Genomic DNA, 25,473 nt, shown 5'->3' on the forward strand with positions numbered 1-25,473 from the left:
ATGGAGACATCACTTTTTGCATTTCCTTCTACAACTACAATCCAATATGAGTATGTTTCTGTTTTTATGCTAATGTGTGTGATTAATGTTTTATACTGAACTTGCTATGATGCAAATAAAATTATAACTATTAGTTTTAAAGTTAAGGCTTTCTGAATGATAAAGTAACCTAGCAACTAATGTAATATTTCAAAATACATTAAAAAGAAAGAAGACCACGCCTTTAAGAGATATTTTTTACGGTTGTACCACGTGACCCGGCTGTCAAATATGGCCCCCTCCTGCTGCGTGTGAGAGAAGGGACAGCTGACAAAGGAAAGAAACCTGTCAAAAAGAACGGCACCTGTTCGTATCTCAACGCGCCTTCGTCCAGATAACACTGCGCTGATGTGGTACGTACGCTTGTCTCAGTCAACCTGCATTTGATTTCCATTCCGCCAGCAGTTTCGTGCTCTGTGCCGTTATGCTAACTCGCTAGTCAGCTGTATTTTGCCGTTAGCTTGATGCTGTCCGAGGTTGCTGCATCCTTGGCTTGCAGAGGGACGCGTTTCTCACTTCAGTGAGGTTTAGCTGCCCCCGCTCGACTTTATTAGCACGGACGTAACAAATAACTGGAGTTTTGTTTTTTTTGTTTTTTTTTTTTCAATCTTTTCACCATATCCGTCAGATGTGATGGCCATGTGTTAACAGCCTCCCCAGCTGATTCAGCCCATTAGAAAGTCAGTGCAACGTCCACCCCCCACAGGAACAAAAGGTTCCAGCTGATGTAGAAAGAGCTTTCATTTCTCCTGGGGTCGCGTTCACGTGCTTGGAGAGCTGTGTGGATTTCCCAGTCACTCGGTCAATGTTCATTGTGGCCATAGTTCATGACGGGCAGCAGATTAAAAAGCATGAGCAAGGTTCACCGTTAATATGAGCTAACATGGCTCATGGTCTCAGTGCATCCACTTTCTCAACTACTGGATTCAGCAATGCTTATAAATATTTTGATTATTCTATTTTCTATTGATCTTCCTCACTGATTTAATTTTTCATTTTTTTTGTCGCAGACATCCTTAGCAAATGGAAAATGCCTGCCAAATGATGAAGTGCGCCAGAGAGAGGAAGTGACAGAAGAAGGCCTTCATTGTTGCAGACCATCTGTTCAGATCAACCCTCCTCCCTCCCTGCGAGCCTCCACCCTGCAGTCATGCAGATCAATCCAGTGTTTGTGGAGTCCTCTGTCGTTTTGGCTGTGGTGCTCTGTGTCCACATGGCGGTGTGGAACCAGCACTCGTGGTGCAGCATAGCCCTCTTCATCCAGGCCTTCTATGTACAGCACAAATGGGACCGCCTCCTCAGGACGGGGGGAGCCGTGTTCCAGTTCCGTCCTGCATCGAACAGCGGCATCGTCCCGGCCTCCATGGTGATGCCTTTGCTGGGCCTGGCACTGAGAGAAAAGTGCTCCGCCTCAGGGAATGTCTACTTTGAGCGCTTCTCCATGGTGATCACCATCACAGGCATGATGCTGGCGCTGTTTCTCTCCCTGATTGCGCTGGGCATCACGAGACCCGTACCCACCAACACGTGCGTGATCGCAGGCATGGCCGGCAGTGCGATTCTCTACACGACCAAACAGACGCTGACGGTGTCCGAGGTCATCGAGGTCTTAGAGGTGCTGTTGATCTTCGTTTATCTCAGCCTGATTGTGCTTTACCTGCTGCCACGCTGCTTCACACCCGGAGAGGCGCTCCTCATCGTCGGTGGAATCAGTTTCATCGTCAACCAGCTCATCAAGCGCTCCCTGAACCTGGCAGAGGTCAAAGGTGATCCAGTGAACTATTTCCTGCCAGTCGTAGTGGTGGGCTCACTGTTGCTGGGTGTTTTCTTCACCCTGCTCTTCTGCTTCATGGAGTCCGAGACCTGGGTGTCATCGCTTTTCTTTCACATGATGACAGCCGTTCTGGCCCTGGGGATCCTCATGCCGTGGCTCTCCCTGTTCATTGGCCGACACCCCATCATGTGGCTGCTGGACTTTGTCACGTTAAATGACAGGAGACTCTGTCTGCTGGGGTACTGGGTGTTTCTGGCTGTGGTGGCCACTTGTGTTGTGTTACACCAGAACTACCAGCGCCACTCAGGGTCCAAGAAGCACCAGGCCTCCACTGTTGTCAGGAAGTACTTCCATCTGATTGTAGTGGCCACATACGTTCCAGGGCTGATATACGACAGGCAGCTGCTCCACGTGGCGTCTGTGGGTTGCTTGGCGGTTTTCTTGTTCCTGGAGTATGTGCGTTACTTCCGGATCAAGCCGCTGGGTCAGCTGCTCAGGCAGGTGCTCACCTTGTTCCTGGATGAGCGGGACTCCGGGCCTCTTATCTTGACCCACATCTACCTGCTGCTGGGAATGTCTCTGCCCATATGGCTCTTCCCTGGGCCCTGCGCCCCCAAGGGGATACTCCCTGGTGCAGGCGGCTTGGTGCCATATGCAGGTGTGCTGGCCGTGGGGGTCGGAGACACTGTGGCGTCCGTGTTCGGTAGCACCATGGGAGAGATCCGCTGGCCCGGCACGAAGAAAACCATGGAGGGGACGGCAACATCTGTGTTCGCCCAGATCATCGCTGTGGCCATGTTTCTCATCTTTGATGGGAGTATCAATCTGAACTCCACCTACTCATGGATTGTTGGCTCCGTCACTCTGGTGGCCATGCTGGAAGCCTACACCTCCCAAATAGACAACCTCTTCCTCCCACTCTACCTCTTCATCCTGCTGTTGCTTTGACTGGACAGATGGCACAAACAAAAACAGATCCCTCCCGCCGTCCTTAGCTCTTTCTGGGGGAAAGAAACTACAGTAAATCTGGGGGGGAAAGTGTAAAAAATATGACAGTAGTAGTAATAAAAGTCCCTGTAGTGGGAGTCGTCTTCACTAGCACAAGAAAGGAATAGCTCAAAGCTTACAGCGTAATCAAGCTGGGTAATTGTTATGGCAGCAGACATGATGTTAGCATGACGTTAAGAGTCTGTCGCCTTCAGATCACAAGTCATTTCAGTATCAGTTACTTTCAGGAACGAGACGATCACTTGCAAAAGAGTTATGAAATATTCTTTGTCTGTAGTGACAGCGACGGTGTACGGTTTCCCCCGCTGACCACGAGGTACTCGACTGCTGACACCAACAACTCCTGAATTATGCAACGGGAGACAGTCTAGCAAAGGGGAAAAATGTCCTTAAAACACTTACAGAGTTCTGGACATTACTGACGCTGCTAAATGGCACATTTTGATCCTGTCCTGTCCCAAACGGATACATGCCTTTGTATTGCCTTTGAAGAACATTATTTAAAGTTAGCTTATTGATATGTCTTTTTCTTAATCAACGTTTTTGTTATTAGATTATTTTGCCTCCCCGATGGCAATATGAAGTACTTACTGCTGAAAATATTTGCCTTAAGAAGTATATTTTCTATCACTCATTACCTACAATTGTAGACACTGTAGATAAAAGCATGGCAGCCCCTCTCAACTCTTCAAAAGGGCTGATTTATACTTCAGTAAGGCAAAAACTCACTATGCTCCTGCATGACACTAATGTGAAATTCAGTACTGTAACACGTACACAGGTATCCTACACTTAATTCTTTTTTTTTGGTAAATTGACTTAATATTTTTGAGGTTTGATGGGACCCCTTAAAAGTAACCTTAATGTATACATTTCCTTGTGATACTGAGCCTACAAACCCTGCAAAGTTTTGGAGTCTGTAGATAAGCTTTGGGCCAAAACGATGAACATAGGCCCTTTATTTTCAGCAACTTTTTTTGCCAATAGTTTGTTCATATTTTTTGAATATCTGCTTTATAGAAATGTCCTGAACCATCATCTAGTTTGACCTCATCGTTCTTGGATGAGGATGTTACCCTTTCTGACCTGAGACTTGTTTTCAGCATGAACTGATTAACAACCTTTGGTTTTATGTTCACCTGTAAAAATTCTTTGGTGTTTTTTATGTTGTAACAGTTTATTAGCATGATCCTGACAGTATGTTGTTTTTGCCATCATCCTGACATTGAAAAATGTAAAACTGCATGTTGAGTGCATCAGAGAAGATGGAGAACATTGATATGCCTCATATTTTAGTCCATGCGTTTAATCTTCACTTGATGATTGAGAACAGGACTTGTGTGACTGACTCACAGTTAAGAAGCAGTTGGGACTCTGTGTGAAACATGAATAAAAACAGAATGCAAAGTGTTCCTGAGCTCATGTAATAACGTCCTTTATCCAATCATGTGTTCACAAAGTGGTGAACCTCGCTCCATCCTCACTTGTGATTGACTGAGCCTTTCCAGGATGCCCCTTTCAGACCCAATCATGATACTATCACCTGTTACCAGTGAATCTGTTTACCTGTGGAATGTTCCAAACGGGTGTTTTTGGAGCATCCCACATCTTTCCCAGCGTTTTGATGCACCTCTCCCAACTTATTTGAAACACGCTGCTACATTAAATTCAGAATAAGCAGATATTTACAAAAATCAATGAAGCTGATGAGGTCAAACATTAAAGAATTTAACATTAAACATACTGTTTTATTTACGTTTTGCACAGCGTCCCCACTTCTTTGGAGATGGACTTATACAGCATGAACGTTGACACAGGAGGTCTGGATGTTGTGGTAAATAATCATTCATACATAAATTCTGATTGTTTTTCATGTAAGTTCTGTCTTAAAATGAACATACTTGAAAATAGAAATCTTACTGTGGTCTATAAAAATAGGAATCTGCCATCTGGTTTTGACACAGAGGTGAAAAAATGACCTTGAACAATAATTATGTTGGCTGGTAATGATGTCGAGGAGGAGTTGCTGAATAAAGGTATATCTAAATATCACTTGCGTTGTGTGTGTAAAGTTCATCAGAAAGTTTAAAAATATTTCATCAAATCAATTTTCCAGTCTATTAAAAATTCTCTCTTAAAAACATTCATCAAAAATGTCAGTTCATCTCCACTAATCCAGTACCGACTTGGCTGAAATAAGTTTGCATCAGGCTACGTACCGGTCTAGATGTGGCTCAAACGATGTCATATAGGATACAAAACAAGCCGTGAGATTGGTTAAAACAGTCCATACATGTTGGTCCTTCATCAGGAAAGAAAGGATTGTGTATCTGTCTGCAAACTGCAGCAACAAAAGCCAAAAAACCTCTTTCATTTGGTGTAGAGGGGCGGGAAAGGGAGCTCTTCAGTGGGTTGCAACCTTGAAGGACCAAAGAGGTGGAAAGTGGGACTATTTGAGTCATTTTTAAAAGGAGACATAACACAATCTTTCAAATGAAGAGTTGAATGGATACAATTCAACAAAGGCTGCTGCAGCTGTGCTTGGTCAGCTATGACCAGGAGCTTATGGGGCTAATGTTAGCTAACATTAGCTAACCTTTATTACTCTATAACAGACATGGCTAAACTCTCACCAGTTGTCAGGGCTCCAGCGGGTGTCCTGGGACTCCATGATGTGGAAGGTGTAGACGTGGCGAGAGTCTTCGGAGGTGTTTTCAGCGCTGCGATGCACCACCTCCCCGTGGATCAGGACTACACCACCTAAACACACAGCGGTCGATGGATGTACTCGAAATGTGCAACTGACCATCTCTCACTGCTTTGTTTGGTGCCACACAGCACTCAGGCTGTTCTCGTTAACAATTAATCGTTCAGTATATAAAATGTCAGCAGCTGGTTAGCTTAGCTTAACACACTAATTCCTCAATCACCTCATCAACCCCCATTGAAATTAATGAACAAGAGAATTACCTTTTTTAACAGGCGCAAGGACAAACTTCTCATCGTCGTGGGCCTGCTCTTGACCGATGAAGTCTGTCAGGGGGAAGGTGCCCGGTGGGGTGCGCACCATACGCCGAGAAATACCACCTGGGAAAAGGTGTGGAATATAGAATAACATGAATACAATAAAAAAAAAACAACCTGACCTACTAAATCATACAGCAAACAGTGCATGGTTAGTTATACTGCGAGCTTACTGTTGTGCGACCCCGGGATAAACCAGAGGCAGCCATTGTTAACAGTGGCATCTTCCAGAGCGATCCACAGCCCCATAACTCTGCCCAGGGGCTCCGTGTACAGGAACGTGGCGTCTTGATGCGCCGTCACTAAGAAACACACAAAAACCTGCTGCAAGGACTATTTCACAGACACAATGTTTATTGCTCGAGTTTTTAAATCAATACTGTCTTTTTTTACCTTCCCCACCGATCCCCGGTTGCTGAAGGAGAGATAAAGAAAAATGATATCCTGAGCTACTCATCATCTGACACGACGAGGCATCTCACAGACAGACTGTAATGCTTTACCTTAAAAATGAACATGCTTTGCAGTATCACAGGATGCACGAGGCCCAGCTTCTTCGCTATGCCCTGAGAGAACGACCCTTAGCGTGAGTGCTGGTTATTCTGTGACTCAGTACATCGTTCTCTGGTATCGCTCAACAGCCCACTCACCTGAATTCTGGGTGAATGTGTAACCTTTTTGTATAATGGTTCATAGGCATGCAGGGCTAAAAGAGGGAAAACTGGGGTTAGTTATGGCCGTTTGGAAAGCCCGTTGTGCATGATGAAAAATGTGATAAAAAAAATCTCACCATGCCCAACTTTATTTAGTGAACGCTGCTTTGGTACGATGAATTCTCCTGCAGGACATGAAATGCTTCACTCGTCTGATTTGGCTTTTTCATCATATAAACAAACAGGCTACAGAGAATTTCTTTACCTTTGTCGTCAAAAACTCCTTTCTCAAAGAAAAAGCGGATCTTATCTCCACTGGTGATGAAATAGTCTGCATTTCCCTGCAGGTCAAAAGATCAACATCAGTCAGCTGATCCAACAGGAAATGCTGCATTACTGGTGTTCAAAAGTTTGGAGTCGCCTGCCCAAAAAGCTTGATTCAGTACAGAACTACTCCATATTTTGCTCTTTCATGCTTTTAGGTTGTAGAAAATCAGTTACATGCATGAAAGGTTAGCAAAAGAAAGTAACCTTTTGTACATGGAGGTCACATGATGTACAACAGTTGAACCACGCTGACACTTAAAAGGTCAGAATGAGACAAATAAACCTCTGAGCAACAGTTAAATAAGACTTTAAGAAATCACAAGTCTCAGGTGAAAGAAAATGGAAACTTAGCATCAAAATCTGTGCAGATTTAACCTTCACTATCGGAGTTGAGTCACAGAATATCAGCCAACTGAGAAATCACAGTTTAAAGCCTGTTCAATCCAACCACTGAGCAGCCTGCAGAGAGCCCACAGAAAATCTGGTTTCCAAAATATTTAAAGCCCAGTTGCACCACTGTGGTTCAACAATGATTTATGGTCACTTACACTTACAAAATCAAAGAGTTTTTGAGGGAGAAATGGTTGCAGCAGCATTCACTCCTGTTTTTCAACACTGTGGGAATATTGACTAAAGTTTTAACCACTTAATTATAATTATTTCAATGTAAATACTACACTTAGTGTCTTGACTAATGTTTTTTTAATATATGCTGAAAAGCCATTGTTGAAGGAGGGAAGAAACACATCGATATAACAGGTGATTCCAAACTTTGAACCTTAATGTACACCCACTGACACTGACCGGACTGTTGACACAAGAGTTTGCTATTAGCCTGAGGGGAGGGGCGCTCAGGGTGGAGGCAAACACTGAATCAGCAGAGGGGTAATGGACCTACAGACTATGTGAGCATGATGGCTTCCTGTAGTTCACGCACATCAGTATGAACCTTACCTGCATCTTTATGGTGACATGATGGAAGCATGTGGAAAAAATATCGTGGGAGAAAACTGAGTCAGTGTCACTGTTCAGACTCATCGCACAGCGCACTGCGCATTAGGTCACCTGTGTTTTCAGCTGCTCGTCGTGGTAGGTGGAGAAGGTGGTGCGGCAGTGCTGCGGGACGTCCATCTGGTCCACGATCTCGGCCATCCTTTGCCTCAGCTCGTCGCACTCCTGGGAGGTCAGCAGCCCGTCCAGAACCACATATCCGTCCTCCAGGTACTATGGAGAGGCAGGAGAGAGTGCTGAGGAGATCACTGAGGAGTCCGGACGAGGCCTCAGGAGTTTCCTCTCATGTATATTTCCACTTTTTCACACAATGTGCAAGTCTTTGAAGCATTTACACTCTCAATGAATAATAAACTCAGTGTAAATCATATACCATCAATTAAGGGCTGAGACAAGCTGATTTTTCATGACTGGCTCAACTTTCATGTGCAATTCATCTGGTGGAAGAATCTTTTTTCCTTGTATTTAAGTCCAGTCTGAGGTAAAATGTGCACTAATAGTATGAAAAGTCTGACACAAAGCAGAAAATTATGCTGCAGACCAGGAGACACAACAGGCTGAAACACAGCTAACCTCTTTACCACCTACACATGAATCATATTTAACATGCTTCATTGAAAATTTGACAAAGGTTAGAAATAAAAGAATAATCAAACATGAGTAAATGCCTTTAATTGGTTGAGTATATAATTCAAAACTTACCAAGAAACAGACATTTTATTGTAATGTTACATATTTGTTCATTGAATTCATAGAAATTGTTACATTGTGATTTGTATCGTTATCTCGACGTGAAATGATGTAAATCAAAATGTGAGACACTGATCGTAACGCACAGCTCTACACTACACACAGTCCAATATTTAGCAGTATTTTATGAACGCTGCTTTATTTTCTAGTGTTATGAAACACTTTGTGACGTGTGTTCTTGAAAGGTAGGCCTAAATCTAATAAATAAATAAATAATAATCATCATAAACTGAAAGGAATGAACAAACGGGGCGCATTTACTCTTAAAGGATGGCTCTGGTGCTTTTCATACGCATTTGTTCGTGCAGACCCCCTTTGACAGCCCACTTGTGGCAGCAGGGTGTTACGTAATGAGCCTGAAATATGCTTTAAACTACATGGAGACAAATCCTGCAGGAATGTGACACAAAACACGAAAAAAAAGTCTCTAAACAGCTACAGACATCTTTGAATTTAGTGCAGTTAAGGTTTTATTCTAGCAACAAGCGCAGGGTATTAGCTCTTTGCTTTTATTTTAACATAAACGTGAAGCTCACCTTCTGCACGTCCTGATCTGACATAAAATCCATAGTTGTTTGCTCGGAGGAGTGCAGCTCGTGGGACATGTACGATGTGTACGATGTGTGTCATCCGGGTCATCTCGAGCCCGCAGGCGCTGATTTCCGACCACGTGACCTGTCTTTATCAATTAAAGTGTAACTTCGTCGTCCCTGTAATAGGATTTTGGAATTTAACTCTTTCGTTGCGGCACGCAGATCCAGGTGTCGATGCTGTAGTAGCCCAGGATGACCTCTAGATGTCGCTCGTGTCGTCGCTTTAACGTGGGGAAAAAAAACGAGCTACAGCACCACCTTGTGGCGACTTTGGTTTCGGATTTTTTTTTAAGACTCCATTAATTTCACAGCTTTAGTGACTAAAAGATTAAGATTTTAAAAGCAAGAACAGAAATATCCATTAAAATACCCATCAGAGCATAAAATAAACACTACAGCAGTAAAATGCTATTTAGAAATCATCAGTAATGACTACAATATCACTCATAGGGTGCATTTTTCTGCATTACGAGTACTTTTACTTTTGACACTATAAATACAATTTACTAATTATACTCACATACGTTTACTATGTGACATTTTCAATATAGACTTTTATTGGTAATGGAGTACCTCCATATGGCAACATTGGTACTTCATTGAAATACAGAATACCTCTTCCAGCACTGCCTAGATGTACTTAGTGCTGTTTAGGGATAATTATGTTGTTACCAGAGTAAAAAAAGGAATAATAGTATAAAAATAATAAAAAAGTAATTTTATTATTAAATAGAAAGAAGTATAATCTTAAAATGAGGTATGGATGAACCGTTTCCCTGCTGATCAGATCATTAACGCAGATGATTAACAGGACCATTAACATTACAGTTAATTCAACAACCTGACAGTGAGAACAGTCACTGTTCATTGAGCTGGTGCTGAAACGCCCCGAGGACACAGACAAACTGTGATGAGGGGTCACAGGAGTAATTGTGTGCACCCTCAGAATAAGTTGTCCTCCTCTCAGCTGATGAGGGAGCACGCTGAGCGGGTGAAAAGGAGAAACTGAGGAGGAGCAGCGTCATCAATATCCCCTGTGAGAGAGAAATAACGCTCAATAACATTTCTACAGCAGATATTCTGACGGATCGCAGCATTCAGAGCTCAGGTGTAGTTAAAAACATCAGGACATGATTCAATGTCAGAGGCTCACTGGGACCCCTGATAGTACCAAGGGGGTCCATCAGCCGACTTAAAAGACATTTCTCGGCAAAGCGTTCAGGACTTTCTCCTGAAAGAAGACCCATCACGCACCAGATGAGGAATTAACAGTCTCTGCCACAGGATTTAGTGTTAAGTGTTTATTATCATGTGTCAGAATGGTACAAAAGTAGGGTCTGAACATTAGGAAATCAAAGATCAGTTGTCCATTGTTACAGACGTCCCGCTTAAAAAGTCAATGTTCAGTCCACTTGGCAACAATTCACTAATAAAGGCCTTGTGACGTGTGATACAGACGGCGCTGACTGAAACAAGTCCGTCCATCCAGCTTACAGTTCATGTTCGACGATGATTGTAGTTGGGGGGGGCGGCTTTCCGTATGGCTATAATGCACACAAGTTCAGCATCGACCAACTCATGCTGCAAGAAGTGATGGATGTGAACCCCCGAAAAGAACCAAAAACCAGCAGGTTTCAGATATCCCTGATCTACAGGCATCAGAATACAGAGATGAAGTACTCTTATACAGTAAATACAATCATGTATTTAAAGTAAAGTTGTATACATAGGTAGATATTAGATGTCGGTGCAATCATGGCAGTTTTTTTTTCTTCCAATAATGCAGGTTGAAATGGTACGTGACCGTCTGAAAACGTACACACCTCAGAAATATTACAATGATGTGCACTGTTAGACTCAATGCCCACACTGGAGGGTGAGCTCACCTCCGTTTACAGTTTGATAGATTGTTAAGAGTTGTTTCTGTTCAGTCGTGAGGAGGGGGGGGCGGGGGTGGGGGGGCAGGAGCTGTGTCCAAAGAAAGTAAACTCAGTCTGCTGTAAAAGCCCCCGTGCTGCCCTCACACAAAGCACGCTGATTAAGGCATACGTAAAGTAAAAACATAAGACCATTTTTGATAGTTTGTACTCGTTCAGGAGAGAAAACGCAAAAATTCAACGGAAAATCATTTTTGCATTTGCACAGAAAAAGCTTTTAAATGTTTCGATTGAGGTTATTTAAGTGACGATGGGACGTTTCTAGCGTGATGCTAATTAAAGTGCTAGCATAAGAGATTTCACGTACGCAAGGGGAATTTTATTAGTCATGAAAACTTCATCCTGTGCGCCGCAAATGGCTGACTGACCTCATCTCAGTCATTCGCTGACGCTGGCATGCAGGAAAGGGAGTGAGGCGGCGGGTTCAATGTGCTCATCTCGTGAGTCAACGGGAAGTGACTTTCAAGGCCGCAGTCAGGGCTCTGGAGGTCAGAAGAAAAAAAACGGCTGAGGCGATTCCTGGCCAAAATATTTGGCTGACTGCAGATGTGTCACGCTGCTGACGTAGCCTGACCGTGATAAAGCAGAAATGGGAGGCCAGATGGCAAAATTAGCAAATCCAAGGAGTGAATGACTTCCCAGTGACGCCCTGAGAGGTTTCTATGGCACTCTTCATCCTCAAGAGTAAAACAGACCAGAACTCACTTGCGTCCCGAGTTATTGTTAATAAATTGATAATGGGGGTGGGGCCATGTTGGCCTCTGTGTGACAGAAAAAAGTTTGAGAACCACTGGATGAATCCAACCACTGACCACCAGGTTGAAGCCAAACCGCACTTGACACAATAACTGACAGGATTTGTCTGAGCGTCCTAATCTGACACTGTGTGGTGCACTGCAGGAGGGAGATTTTTAGTGTCAGCAGCACTGACAGCTGCACTGCACCACCGCCATGAGCCGTGCGACCATATCAGATTTACTTTGGAGTGAAGTCATCCTATGGTTTGTCCCTTTATCTACAGCCTGCTGCTGCACTACAGGACATACATTTTGGCATTTTAATGTGCTCGTACTTCATTTGCTCGCCTATTTGCATTTAGTGTTTGACATCCAACAGGTCACTTTCTGCAGAAAGCAGTGAAAAACATGTTTTTGCTCCTAGTTGGCACCACAAAAATCAAACCAGAGCTAACGCACACCACTTAGAACAATCTTTGTTTACAAATGTTACATAAGCTGAGATTGATTAGCGCCGTTCTCGTCTTTTTCTTTTTGCTGTCACCTTCGCTTCCAACTTTAAAACCGGTTGTGAGTCAACACATTCATGTCTGAGGCTCTTCTTTCGGAGCAGGACTGCGTATGGAGCACTTTACTAATGACCCCTAGAAGGGCATCTGGATTCTCCAAGGCCCCAGTAAAACAAAATCCACAGTGAACAAAGGTGCAATTGTATTATTACAGTGAAACTTCCCTTAAATCTCTTAAAAAGCTGAAATCAAAAAGTAACAGCTGGTAACAATAAGACCACATACCATATGACTGATATGTATGAAACAAAAGACGCTAAACATTTCAACTTAAAACACACGAAAAAAACAAGTCGTGAACACGATGTTTGTGATCATTAACGGGGCATACAGCTTGTAAAAGATAAGGCCATATTAGCAACGAGATGCCTGGCTGGAGTAAACATAGCAGGGTTACTCCAAATGATGCTATTAAATCCAAGGTCTTAACAAGAAAAGTGTTTCAAGCAGACAAAGCACGTTGCACTAATTTGGACCATGGATGTGGAAATCACATATTCGGCATACTCTCTGCGAATGAATGTTTCCCTTGTGTAGGTCGGTCAAAAGCAGCTTCCTTCACTCTGCAATTTCCTGTTTGTCCTCGTTTCGGATAAACAAAGTGCTGACAAATGTCCGGTTTTTCCCTCGAGTAAACTGCGCATGATAAATAGAAGGGCGAGCACACAAACAACTGTGCACTCGAATCACCAACACGAACGCTCTGCTTGTGGTGACTGGCTGTACCTGGCAGCCGGTTAAGACTCTCCTGTCACATCTGCAGAGCTCATCCACTTGGAGGTGCCACACAATCGCCTCATAATTCAAAGTCATACTGAGCATAAAAAAGTACCTTGATTCTTGATTTATTGGTCGTCTAATTGCTGCATGATTCACACTGTGCAAGCTTGCATATGTTTTGATTCAGTAAAGACAAAGAAATCAGCTGGGGGGGGGGGGGGGGGGGGGGGGGGGGGGGCGAATGTCTGTGACCCTGCAGCTTTAACACAGGGACAGCAAACACAGGGTGTACAATCCAGTCAGTGAAGCAACATATGTTAGCCTTCAATTGAACAAAGGTCACTTAAGATCTTTGACTAAGGGTATACGTTCCCTAAGAAGCTTAAAATAAATCATTAAACAAGCAACGATTCAGCGGCTGTGCGGCATTCAGTCAAGCATTACTTGCATGTTGAATCACAATACAGCCTGTTTCACACGTGCCACCGTGACACCGCTGTGTCGTAGCATTAGAAAGTATCAAATGATGCCAAAATAAATTATTGACCTTGTTTCTACAGGCCAATCACAGTCAATCTCATGTACAACCCTGATTCCAAAAAAAGCTGGGACGCTGTGTAAAACATAACACAAACAGAATTCAGCCATTTGCAAACAAACTGTGTTTACTGACAACAGTTTTACGAAGTGTTCCTGAGCCCATGCAGTAACATCCTTCATAGGATCATGTGTTCACAAAGTGGTGAACCTCGCTCCATCCTCGCTTGTGAACGACTAAGTCTTCCCAGGATGCCCCTTTCATACCCAATCATGATACTATCACCTGTTACCAGTGAACGTTTACCTGTGGAATGATCCAAACAGGTATTTTTTCAGTCTTTTGTTGCTCCTGTCCCAACTTATTTGAAATGTGTTGCTGTATCAAATTCAGAATAAGCAGATATTTACAAAAATCAATGAAGCTGATGAGGTCAAACATTAAATATACTGTCTTTGTCTTGTTTTCAGTGGAGTGCATGTCAAAAAGCATTAAATCAAATCATCACTTTCTGATTTATTTATGTTTCACACAGCGTCCACCTTCTCTGGAATCAGGACTGTGCCTTAATAAGACACACCAGTAATGTGCGCGATGTTCAGTCATGCAAAATAAGGTAAATCCTGTTTCACTTATCTAAATAAGACATGATGTTCAGTGAAGCGAAACAAAGAAGAATGTCGCATCCCTCCACCACAGCTCCCCGACAGCCAAGCAAACCAACGACTGTGGGGTATTTAGACACTGTACTGTAGAGTTTGTTCCCATTTGCTTCTGCTGAATATTTGACAGCTTCTCTTTGATGCTGTTTCGTCAGTCCTCCGAGTTAAGGCCTATGCTGTGAGATCAGCTGTGGGATGATCTGTTGATCTTCATCACAGAGTCTTTTTGTTCACGTAAAAAGATGCCTCCAAGCACGTTGAGCGTACAGAGCGCCTGGAGAAAACAGCGGGACCAAACCTTCATGCCTCAACAAATTGGCTGTCAGTGGCACGATAATTTATTTACTAACATCTGCCAGTATTCTGAGCCGCACCGCAACCGCAACCGCAACCACAAACGCAACTGCAAAAAATGTCAGGAATAAAATTTTGAGTCTCAAGGCCAAAGGACGGCCAGGCAAACGCTGCTTTGAGCATGTTGAATTTGTGCAGGTATCACATGATCAGCAAAGAAGTGATCATGAGCACATTTAGCTCACTGCAAGGCTGAGTCGTGCAAAGTTTTTCCTGTTTTTTTTTGGTTCTCTGTAATAAACAGGTTTGCTTTAGCAAGGTCCTACTGTGGCATGCATATTCAACATCACCTGCTTGCATCCCTGCAGCTTTATATTCAGGATGACAGTACAGAAAATCCACATTACTGCAGAACCTTTCATCACTCAGCTTGTCCATAAAAGTTTTCCTTGGCGACCATGAAACTAGTGATTTCCAAAAAGACATTCTTGGTGGTCTTGAAATTTGCACAACATCTGTGCTTTTGCAGGTCCTGCCAGGGAAGCCACAAGCACCAACCAAACAAGACACGACCTTTCCGAGGCCGCGTGGCCAACGCTGCTTCAAACTCCTCAAGGTTGGCCTGCCTTCATAAACAAAACCACGGCTCATTTACTCCTCCAATCATCCTTCTCTGCTCTGCAGCTCTCTGCTGAGGTTTGGCTCAAGCTTGCTCCTTATCGGCCCTCCAAAGCTGCTCTTTGACCTCTGAAGGCAGCGTGTTGAACAGGTCCTCCTCCACCACCAGTCCGCTCCTCTTCAGCAGCCGACACTCACTGAGCTCCACTGGGAGACACTCAAGACGGTTCCCTCTCAGCTCCAGCTGGGTCAAGCCGGTGAGTTCTCCGAAGCGTGACGGCAGCGTCTGCAGGCAGTTGTTACCCAGATTCAGCGTACGCAGCTTCTTGCACTTGAACAGCTCTGGGGGCAAAGTCTCGATCTGCAGTGGAGAGGATAAGATGAAGAATAATGAGGGGTGTAAGTTAACAGTGATGAGAACAGCTGAGCTGTTCAGTTTTTAATCCATATGCCTTGAGCCCTTTGCTCACATCTGCCTCACTGCAGTGACTAGAGAAAAGTTCGGCTCTAGTTCCCGTTTATTTCAGATATTATCAAACTTTAAAAAAGCATAACACAACTCAGACCTCAGTGCAGGAAACACATAAAAAAAACAAGATTAAAGGGAAATCAAAATTTGCCGTCAGACCACGTACAAATTTCATAGACTGGAAAATTCCATGAACGCAGGAAAAATGGCTTCACAGGTGTCAAGAAATCCTTTAAAACCAACAACTAGTCATGTGCTCTTATACCCTTTGTGTGGTTATGTTCCATTAACCAGGTTTGTCTAAACACAACATCTGAATCTACCTACACGGACACAGTTACACAGCTCATTTGAATTAATAATATGTGACACTGTTAAGAGGATTTAGATAAGAGTGGCCTTAAAAACACAAGAGACACCAGAAGGGTCCCATCTAACGGAGCTATTTTTGGCTGCACGCAAACCTGCTGGAACCTATTTCAGAGCACAAGCAAACACAGTAAAACAGCAGTAAGAGTAGCCTTTACTGAAAACACATGATCCTGTACACATCTGAGTGAAAAATAGCTTTTCAGGAGAATGCCGTTTTTCTAATTTCTCGCATGGCGAACAAAATGAAAGTCATACATCGCAAATCGAATAAACAACATTTCACCCAAAGCCTAATGGACTAACCCAGCCGTGACTAAAACAGCAGGATTTAGCACAGCATTAACCCTTTGCGACTGAAACAAACAACATCCTAACTGAAGCCCTCCAGATGAAGTGAGCTGGATCGAAGAATCATAATGTGAACAATTGTGTTGTAACACCATAAATGTGACTAAACTTCGAAATCCCTCATTATCTCTACTTAGTGGCCCGACAGAAGGAGAAAACTCAATTGGCAGTGAAGAGTTTATTGATAATACTGCCAAAGCCACAGTCGTGCAGTTATCTTTAAAGCCATAACTCCCAACCTGTCTATGAGCATCTCAGCATTTATAAGTGCTGACCTTTGTAAACTTTATCTGGCCTTTGAGCTTATCTTATTCACACGTGATAAAGAAAACTAGAGGGGTGGAGACGGACCACCTTTTTTAGAACATGGGAAATGAGACAAGTTTTCACTAAAATCAAAACATGGTTTGGACAAATTTAAGGGAAATTTTGCCTCTCACCCTGTTTGCGGTCACAGCGAAGTACTGCAGGTTCTGGAGGAAGCCTACATCAGCGTGGATGCTGGTCAGATTGTTGTGACTCAGGTCTAAGAAGCGCAGCTTGCGACAGAAGAAAAGCTGGCTGGGGATTTTCTCTATCTTGTTCCTGTTCAGATACAGCCTCTCCAGGTTGGTGAGCGTTCCGATCTGAATGGGGATGTAGGCGATCTGGTTGTACCACAGCTTCAGGCACACGAGCCGGTGCAGGTGCTGGAAGCTGATGATCTCCTCTATTGTCTTCAGGTTGTTGTCCTTCAGGTCAATCTCCTGCAGGTTGTGCAAACTAAAGATGGAGTGTGGAATGCGCTCAAGATCGCAGCGAACGAGCTCAAGCTCGGTCAGGTTGACCATTTTCTTCAGGCTGTTGAGCACCATCAGCTTGGTGCCTTCGTTATTGATGGAGAGCTTCTGGAGGTGCACGCCCACGTCCGTCACCACCTGCGGCAGCTTGGTCAGGTTGCTTTTCAGACGCAGCACTTTGAGCCTTTTGAGCTCCCGAAGCCCATCGATGACGATGTACCGATTGTTCTCAGCGCTCAGGTTCCCGGTGAGGTGCAGCTCACTGAGGTTCTTCAGGCTGTAGATCCACAGTGGGATCTCCTTGATGTCCGTGAACTTGATGTGAAGAGACTTCAGGTTCTCTCTCAGGAAAGCAAGAGCTGGAGCCTCGATTTTAGCTGGTGTGTGATAGAGCCACATCTCCCTCAGGTTGGAGAGCTGGGCGATGATTGGCGGGATAGTGACATCGGGGATAAGCTCCAGCTTGAGCACCTCCAGCTCGATCAGATCAAACACTGTGTCCGGGATCCCGCTGAGCATGAACAGATGCAGCTCCAGCTTCTCCTGGGAGTTCTTGGTGATGCGCTGCCTCAGCTTCTCCAACGTCCACTCATTGTTCAGGTTCAGCTGCCTCAGCTTGTTCTCGCTCACCTCTGACAGAAACACAGCAAAGCGCTTGGAGTAGAGAGGGTCATACTGATCTATCATGTGGAGCATGAAGGCAAAGTCGTTCTTCAGGTCGGGGATGTCGCTGTAGCTGCTCTCCTCGCGGATTGATTCAAAGGAGTATCGTTTGAGGGAGCGGCTGAGCATCCAACAGAGAGTGTACATGCAGATAAGACCATAAACCACCACCAAGCTGATGTAGAAACAGGCCAGAATCTTGAAAAGAGTTGCTAATGGATGAGCACAATAGAACATGCTGTACCCTGTTAGTTTCTGAATGTTCACTGAACACACCACACTGAACCTGATGTACTGCACATAATAGGCTGTGTAGCTAATTATTAGTATAAATTTGATTACTTTGATGATGGTCTGACGTATGTAAAGACGGTACACTATATCGCCCTCCTCTACGTGAATCCTGAACTTCTTCACCTTCTCAAAGAGAGCCTTGGCCTGCTCCCCTTCCTTCTTATCTAAAACCCCGGTTTCAGAGCGATCTACGATTCCTTGCTCAATCCTGGACTTTGTTCGTTGGAGCATGGGCACGCTCGCCTCAACATCCTCGCTCACAAACGAGGCCTTCTTATCCATCGAGCCGTTCATCTTTCCCAGAGGCTTGGGGTCGCTCTCCTCCACCACAGTCTCAGACAAAGCTCTTGTTGTCCACGGGGAGTCAAAGCACTTGAGGAGGATGGAGACAAAGTGCTCCAGCTTAGAGCTTGTGCGGGGGAACTTGAACCAGAAGTTGCTGCAGGCCAGGAAGATAAGGGTGTGGAGTAGCACCAGATACGGGAAATATTTGGCAAACCAGTGCAGTTTGTTCTCGTAGCAAACAGCGTCGACATAGTTATACTGATGGCGGTCGAGGTCGTACTGAATGCCTTTGGGTTCCGGTGCATAGGCGGCACTCACATTCGGGATGGGCATGGTCTCGCACGACTTGTTGACCACCCACTTGCAAGGCAGGCAGATCATCTTGTCCTGCGTGACCTGCAGCGTACCACCGAACACCGCAATCATCAGCATGACGATTGAGATGTAGTCGGTGAAAACGTCCCACCATGGCTTCAGGATACGGTACGCTGGCTGGGTGTCAGCAAAGTACCGGAGCTCTGTGATGGGAATCATGATGGTTTATCTGAAAAGAGAGAGAAAACCGGGAATTAGTTGTTGACGTGAAGTTCAAAACATAACAGACTGGATTTTAGAAACTTTTATGTGTTAGACGAAATCTTAGCAGCACATTACTCAACAGTGTAACTGAGTAATTTTCAAGCAAAGATGCCAAAATTTCTCTGATTCTGGCTCTTCAAATGTAATTTGTTTTTCTATTTCTTTTTCTCCTTAGTGATAGTAAACTGGATATCTTTGGGTTTGGATTGCCGGCCTGGACAAAACAAGCAAATTAAAGATTTATGCAGGTACTTTAGTTTCTTTTAATGATCAGGCTTGAAAATTTACTGTATTAAGCTATTAATCAATTATCAAAATTTATTTTCCTATACTTTTTTAAGTATCTTATGGGCATTTCTGCTTTATTCAGTTGATAGTGACGGCTGAAGAGAGACAGGAAAGACATGGGAGAGAGAAAGACATGCAGCAAAGGGCCCAGGCTGGAAGTGAACCTGGGCTGTGGCATTCAGCCGTCATACATGGTTTGCGCTCTAACAGGTGATGATGGATAAATTGACACCCAAAACCCTCGTATATCACCAGCCTCTTTATGTACAGAGCAATGTTGCACGACTACACCACTTCATGTCAAAGCAGAGAGGCAGACCCCTTTCTGGTATTTTTCCATCTCATCCAGTGGAGTTAGCGGAAGCCTAGTTTAACTTAGCTGTGACAGAATCACAAGCAGACCTTTCGAGCTCAGGCAAGTCAATAAATCCTATACAAATCCACTTCAGTTACCACACGTACAGCCCAGTCAGCATGTTTAAGGCCAAGTGTGGAGGCTACCAGACTGGGAGCACACAAAGAGTCACAGTCATTATATTTGCTGGATATTTACTGTGCATCAGGGATATCCTGAGCATCCTGGCAGAGCGAGCCAGAGGGAAAAGGACCACAGATCCTGACACAGCACATATACTCACACAAGTCATTGTTTCTTCATCTCAAAATAAACCCACAAACATGAACCACTGCATTTTTTCTGATGAGCTTTGTCAAACGTGTTGTTTTCACTTCTTAAAGCACACAGAACGAACGAGTGGGAGCACAGAGGCAAAGTCAAGATCAACAACTTGAACTTTGACTTGAAAAGAGTCTCTGCAAAATGGAAGCGATACAGAGCGAGATCAGGCTGCTGACCACATAACGACTAAAGCCCCAAACCAAAAAGCGTCTCCCAGGCGTCCATTTATGCTTGGGTGCATCTGCCAAATCACGACTAGGCAACTTCCTCACACAGTAAATGTGAGTAATGCAATAAATACAGCAATCCAAGCAGTTTTTCTCATATTCAAGTCATTTCAAAACGTTATCATAGACTCAGCTGTTAGATGGAATAAATTCAATCATTATCACTTCTGCTTCTTATTTCAACACAGAGATGGGAGGAGTTGATTAAAAAAAAGGATCCCTGCCCCTCTGACTTACAGGAAAAGGATGAAAGAGGATAGCTGGTCAAGTGGGCACAAAAAAAGCCTTGTTTGATCCAGTTCAAACCAGAATGGCAGTACAGTCGCTGTGGGCCTGCTGCTTTACGCCTGCCAAAACATCTCTAAATGTGATATTTCCCTTGGCATTAAAAGCAATACGATTTCCACTCCGCCTTATGGCAACAGATCAATCACACATCCAAACCCAGAGCAGCACATTAAATGTTTGGGCTGACAGTGAAGAATTATGGGTGTTCCCTAATTCAAACTGTAGATAAAGACCCACATGACGGCACTGATAAGACCAAGTAAACTGTAATAACAAAGATTTGTGTGGTATCTTTAAACAAAAAGCTTCAAGCGTTTGGAGAGGTTCACTCCAGATCCAGTAAGCTCACAGCGTGACATAATCACGGTCACTGACATCTTTAGTTTAAAAGAACATCCACGATTTGTTTCACATCATCCTCCCACAGGAAAATAAACAATAGCCTGTGAGCACCTTATCTTGTCTATGCATCATCCAGTCCGACTTCCCAAAACAAGCCTCCAGAATTTATTCTAAGGTCTTCTCCTTTGAGTAACTGAAGCTATCTGACCCCTCTCACCTGCCACAATAAACAGGACCAGAGGAATATGATGCTCTAATCAAAACTAGATGAAAAAAGGTCAAGATGATATGGAGACTCTGCTCTGCTCAGCTTCCTGTTTGCAGCCTCGCCCCGGTCCATTTCTCCTGAGTTTGTTCCCTGAACAGAGCTGCTTTTGTGTCGCAGCCTGTGTCAGTGAGCCTCTGACACATGGGCTGAGGGAGCTGCAGGTGTACCTGGCTGCTGTGAGAGCATTACACATTACAGAGCCAGCTATAATTTCCCTCAAGGACACCAATGTCTCTCGACTGAAGCTACAGTCAAACAGAACAATAGAGAAAAAAATGCCAGCTGATACGTCTCTTTGCAGTTTAAACTGAATCTCCCTCTGAATGTCACAGTGATTAATCACTCACAACTGACAGCCAATGCTGACAAACTGAATCTAAAAATGATAAAATAAATCAACCACAGGCTAACTGCACCCCCAGGCTGCGAATGTGACAACCAGCTGAGACCTTCCTGTGCCGAGTCTGCGATTTTTCTTCATGTGCTTTGGGCCTTATGACACGCAGGTGAGGTAGATTTAAAACTCACGTTTAGCCAAGCTAGCATCATGGCTCTTGGGATGACAATGTGGCTCCACCACTTTAATACAGACTGACAAACCACCTGTGAAACAAATTACATTCCCACCAGCTCCTGTCGGACTTTGGCAAATGTTAGCATGCTAACACACTAAACTAACACCCACTAAACATCAAGAATGTTGGGATTCTCATGTTGAACATGTTAGCATTTAGCTTAAGCTGCCAGCATGCCTTCTCAGAACCTCTTGTTGGATAGGTGATAGCATCGGAAACCCCTCCACCCAACACCTTGCTGACGTCGGGATTGGGGTCTCTGCAACTATATGAAACCAACAATCCAACATGCACAGCTACTTCCCACACTGAGGAGCTGTGCGGTGAGACAGGTGAGTCACCATTTGAACGTCTACGGTATTTCTAGCTCTCTTTACTCATGCTTACATTATTAATCCCAACCTAGCGCAACACTATGAACGCCTTCCAGGAGAGATTGTGCGAAGTTATCCCCATATTTAAATTGTACTGCGTCTCCACAACACTTGGCTTTTCAGTCCGGCTTTGAGTGAGGCTGATTGGAGCAAGTATAAACACTTTTGATTTAAGACAAGTTTGGACAACATGTCGTACCATCTGCTTCTTCTCAAGTATTACCCAACCCTAAGTCTGTGTTTGTTAGACTGGCAACCTGTCCAGGGTGTACATCACCTCTCGCCAAATCCATGTGTGAAGGAATTTTCTATCACAGGCCTTCGGTACAGTTAAGAGCCCAAAGGTCTCAAGGTTGGACAACCAGACACCTCAGACAGACACGTTAACATAATATTTAGGGACCATTCTAGCAGATAGGTAACCTCTCCCACTGTTCTTACTACGGAGGTAGCCAAGGTCTTTTAGATAAACTGTACAGACAAAGACCAGATCAATTCAAGGAGGATTGCTCAAGTTCACAATTTAATAGGGAATTAGGTCAAAGTGTCCTCAGTTACAGGGTCGGAGGTCAGGGCATACGTAAGTGCGGTAGGAGCTATTGTTTGGTTTTGACTATCCAACAGAGTACCACAAATGTAGAAGGTAGATATAGAAAATCTGTAATACGGAATAGTTCAAGGAGTAGAACGGAAAAACATGTGACATTGGGGGTATTAATACACCCCATCAGAAGGGACATCTTCAGGATTTGGTGTGGCACTACCTTGGTTCACTTGTGGACGCTGTGTTGCTCATCAACTTCTCCTTGATGCATCAAGCCTGCAATAAATACTTCTGCATAAGACATCTGAAGTCTCCTGGGAACTCCCTCCTTCAGCTCACAAGAATTTCCTCCACACCATGCTGGGATATGCTCCAGACCCCTTGCTGAAGAGGATAAGTGGTTTAGAAAATAGATGGATGGAAAGACAGACGAATGCCAACATTACCATCGCTAATAGTTGGCATGAACTTTTATTACATTCCATTAGATTAATATGTGCATTTTGTGTTTGGTATATCTCTAAATATTCTCCCTGAAATAACTTCCCATCTAAGGGCATGAAAACACCCACAGGACCTTCAAAGTCCTACAGAGAGCCTCACACCTTTACCGACTTCTCTGTCCTAATGCAACACTGCAACCCATGATACAGCATGGATGGGTAATCAATATGGGACGGTACATTTGAGGGTTCTTTCACCAGTTTTAGTTGTCAGAACCATTAAATCCAGATCCCAGTGTTGTGGTTGTTGCTTAACCCATACTGGACTGGATGTAAGGGAAAATTCAACCAGTGTCAGACCAGTTTCAGACCATCTCCCAGTGACAGCGAGGGTACACAACAGAGATAACACACTTGATTAACACAAAATTAATCTCCAACTATTTCGCCGCTTCATCACCAATCGTGAAGATTTACCATTTTTATATCATCGTAAATTGAATGTCTTTGCATTTGGACTGTTAGCTGGACAAGTCATTTGAAGACTTCACATTGGGTTTTAAGAACCAATAATTGGCATTTTCACTAGTTTCTGACATTCTGGATCCTGACGTTGACGAAGAAACTATTTTGGGTCAATACCTTGATGAGGTCATTACTGGCCTCTGTATAGATCTGGTGAATGAAAGCATCCCAAAAACTCTGTTATGGATTTTGGTCTCTGCATAAATAACGTTTGCACTAGTGGTCGACCAATATGGGTTTTTCCATGGAAGATGTCAATATTTAGAGGGGAGGGCGGCCAATACATAATGCCTATATCGTGTTTTATGCATCTGATAAATACAATTTAATAATAACATATGGTGAACACAGCTGCTGAACTTCACTTAACATTTATTTACCACTAATATATTATTGACTTGAACACATAAAATATTTGAAAATAAAAACTGTGGATTGTCCATCATCTCCGCCAAGTGAGTGCAGGCATCAGCCAATGGCAATTATATTAAAATGCCACACATGTGACGATTGTCGCGACTTCCCACAAATACGATGTATTAGATGAACGTGCAGCATCATTCAGATTTTTTTTCACCTGCCTGTTGCTGTGTTTAGCTAAATCCTGACTAGGTGTATTTTATAAAGTCTGTACTGTAGGTAGGAAGGGTTCAGGATCACATTCTCAGCAGCTGATAAGGAGATATCAGACAGCCACAGATTCTTCCAAAGCATGAGATTTCTTCCTGTTCCTCCAAACAGTTTCACAAACAGAGTATCACAGCTTCTGTTCTCAACCCATCTGCCCAACCCTGGCAATGGCAGACTTGCGACATCAAAACATGGAGCAGACAGGGCAGTGATTTCAGTCTTAACCAGGTCTAACTGGTTCTGGCTCACAAAAAGCAACTTTCCTTTTCATAAAGTCACTAGTGCGGTCACACTCACACACAGACACATGCTCACAATGCACATTCAAGACAAGGCCCATTCAAAGCCACTTTGTTAAAGCATGTTGATCATGTAATTTGAATAACGTGACTTGCTGTTTAGGCAATATTGGAGGGCCAGATTTGCCCCTTATCAGACAGGACAACAATAATGCCATAAAAGATCTTCCACAGACATAATAAACGTATCACACCAACCATATAAGCTCTCGTGTGTATGTTACAGCGACACTGGATGTTCAGAATTATTGCAATGTTCATGTCATAATGAAGGCAACGTGAGGGAAGATTAATTCACTATAAACTCAAAAACACAGCAATTCACAATGGAAATACTACATATAAAACAACAGAGCTGTTGTTTTTCGGGACTTACAGATTGAGCCATAAATCATAGTTTAGAATTAAAATTCATTGTTTTCCTCTGTGTTTTATCGGAAATATCATAATACCGGAGTAGCGTTACCCCGCTGGCCTTCAACTGTGGACGGAGCGTCACTGATGTGATCGATGATATTTCATTAGCAGCTCATCTGAGATTAATAATGTACTCTGATAAAATATCTTGTAACCGAACCCGGAGAGCGACCTTTCATTCGGCGGGCTGCTCCTCGACAAAAGTCAGCCGAGTGGCGACGGGCAGACGATGTCTCATGCCGATGCCCGGTGAGGAAACTGCGGCAGTGAAATGCCTCTGACCCGCGCAGCTAGCTCGTCACACACGTAAGAAAAAGACCCACCTGTTTTATTAAAGATGGTGTCTCTCGCCACCTCCGCACACGGGTGACACATTTCTCAAACGTTTCTCGGCAGCTGCGGCTGGTCGGACACCGGGCCGGGGCCCCGCACGACGGCCACGGACGGAAAAAACACTCGAATGCACGAGCCGAGCGGATTCGTCGGCTTTCGCGACGCCACTGCACGAGACTGGCGGAAGCACCGACACTC

The 25,473-nt window shown here is 43.9% G+C and overlaps 3 protein-coding genes across 6 annotated transcripts; 1 reads left to right on the forward strand and 2 right to left on the reverse strand.

The window, feature by feature from the left end:
- Window positions 1-259: 259 nt before the first annotated feature.
- dolk (dolichol kinase) lies at window positions 260-4,873 on the forward strand. The gene is made up of 2 exons (XM_076758127.1): window positions 260-392; window positions 1,050-4,873. Exon 2 carries the CDS (start codon window positions 1,190-1,192, stop codon window positions 2,759-2,761), a length of 1,572 nt encoding a protein of 523 aa, XP_076614242.1. The 5' UTR covers window positions 260-392; window positions 1,050-1,189; the 3' UTR covers window positions 2,762-4,873.
- phyhd1 (phytanoyl-CoA dioxygenase domain containing 1) lies at window positions 4,549-9,321 on the reverse strand. Of its 3 annotated transcripts, none has more exons than XM_076758128.1 (11): window positions 9,123-9,321; window positions 7,891-8,049; window positions 6,764-6,839; window positions 6,636-6,683; window positions 6,496-6,551; window positions 6,349-6,411; window positions 6,239-6,260; window positions 6,019-6,147; window positions 5,792-5,908; window positions 5,455-5,581; window positions 4,549-5,240 (listed from the first exon to the last, which is right to left on the reverse strand). In XM_076758128.1, exons 1-11 carry the CDS (start codon window positions 9,189-9,191, stop codon window positions 5,192-5,194), a joined length of 915 nt encoding a protein of 304 aa, XP_076614243.1. In that variant the 5' UTR covers window positions 9,192-9,321; the 3' UTR covers window positions 4,549-5,191. The 3 variants fall into 3 exon arrangements, with proteins under 3 accessions (XP_076614243.1, XP_076614246.1, XP_076614244.1); XM_076758131.1 differs by having other exon boundaries at window positions 7,780-8,049; window positions 9,123-9,249; XM_076758129.1 differs by lacking the exon at window positions 6,239-6,260 and having other exon boundaries at window positions 6,019-6,169.
- A 1,152-nt stretch (window positions 9,322-10,473) lies between these two features.
- lrrc8aa (leucine rich repeat containing 8 VRAC subunit Aa) lies at window positions 10,474-25,432 on the reverse strand. 2 transcript variants are annotated; one of them, XM_076757972.1, is made up of 4 exons: window positions 25,266-25,432; window positions 22,849-23,012; window positions 16,884-19,008; window positions 10,474-15,615 (listed from the first exon to the last, which is right to left on the reverse strand). In XM_076757972.1, exons 3-4 carry the CDS (start codon window positions 18,996-18,998, stop codon window positions 15,340-15,342), a joined length of 2,391 nt encoding a protein of 796 aa, XP_076614087.1. In that variant the 5' UTR covers window positions 18,999-19,008; window positions 22,849-23,012; window positions 25,266-25,432; the 3' UTR covers window positions 10,474-15,339. The 2 variants fall into 2 exon arrangements, with proteins under 2 accessions (XP_076614087.1, XP_076614086.1); XM_076757971.1 differs by lacking the exon at window positions 22,849-23,012.
- Window positions 25,433-25,473: the final 41 nt, after the last annotated feature.

This window comes from Chaetodon auriga, chromosome 19 (genome assembly GCF_051107435.1).
Source record: "Chaetodon auriga isolate fChaAug3 chromosome 19, fChaAug3.hap1, whole genome shotgun sequence".
NCBI classification, from domain to species: Eukaryota; Metazoa; Chordata; class Actinopteri; order Chaetodontiformes; family Chaetodontidae; genus Chaetodon; species Chaetodon auriga.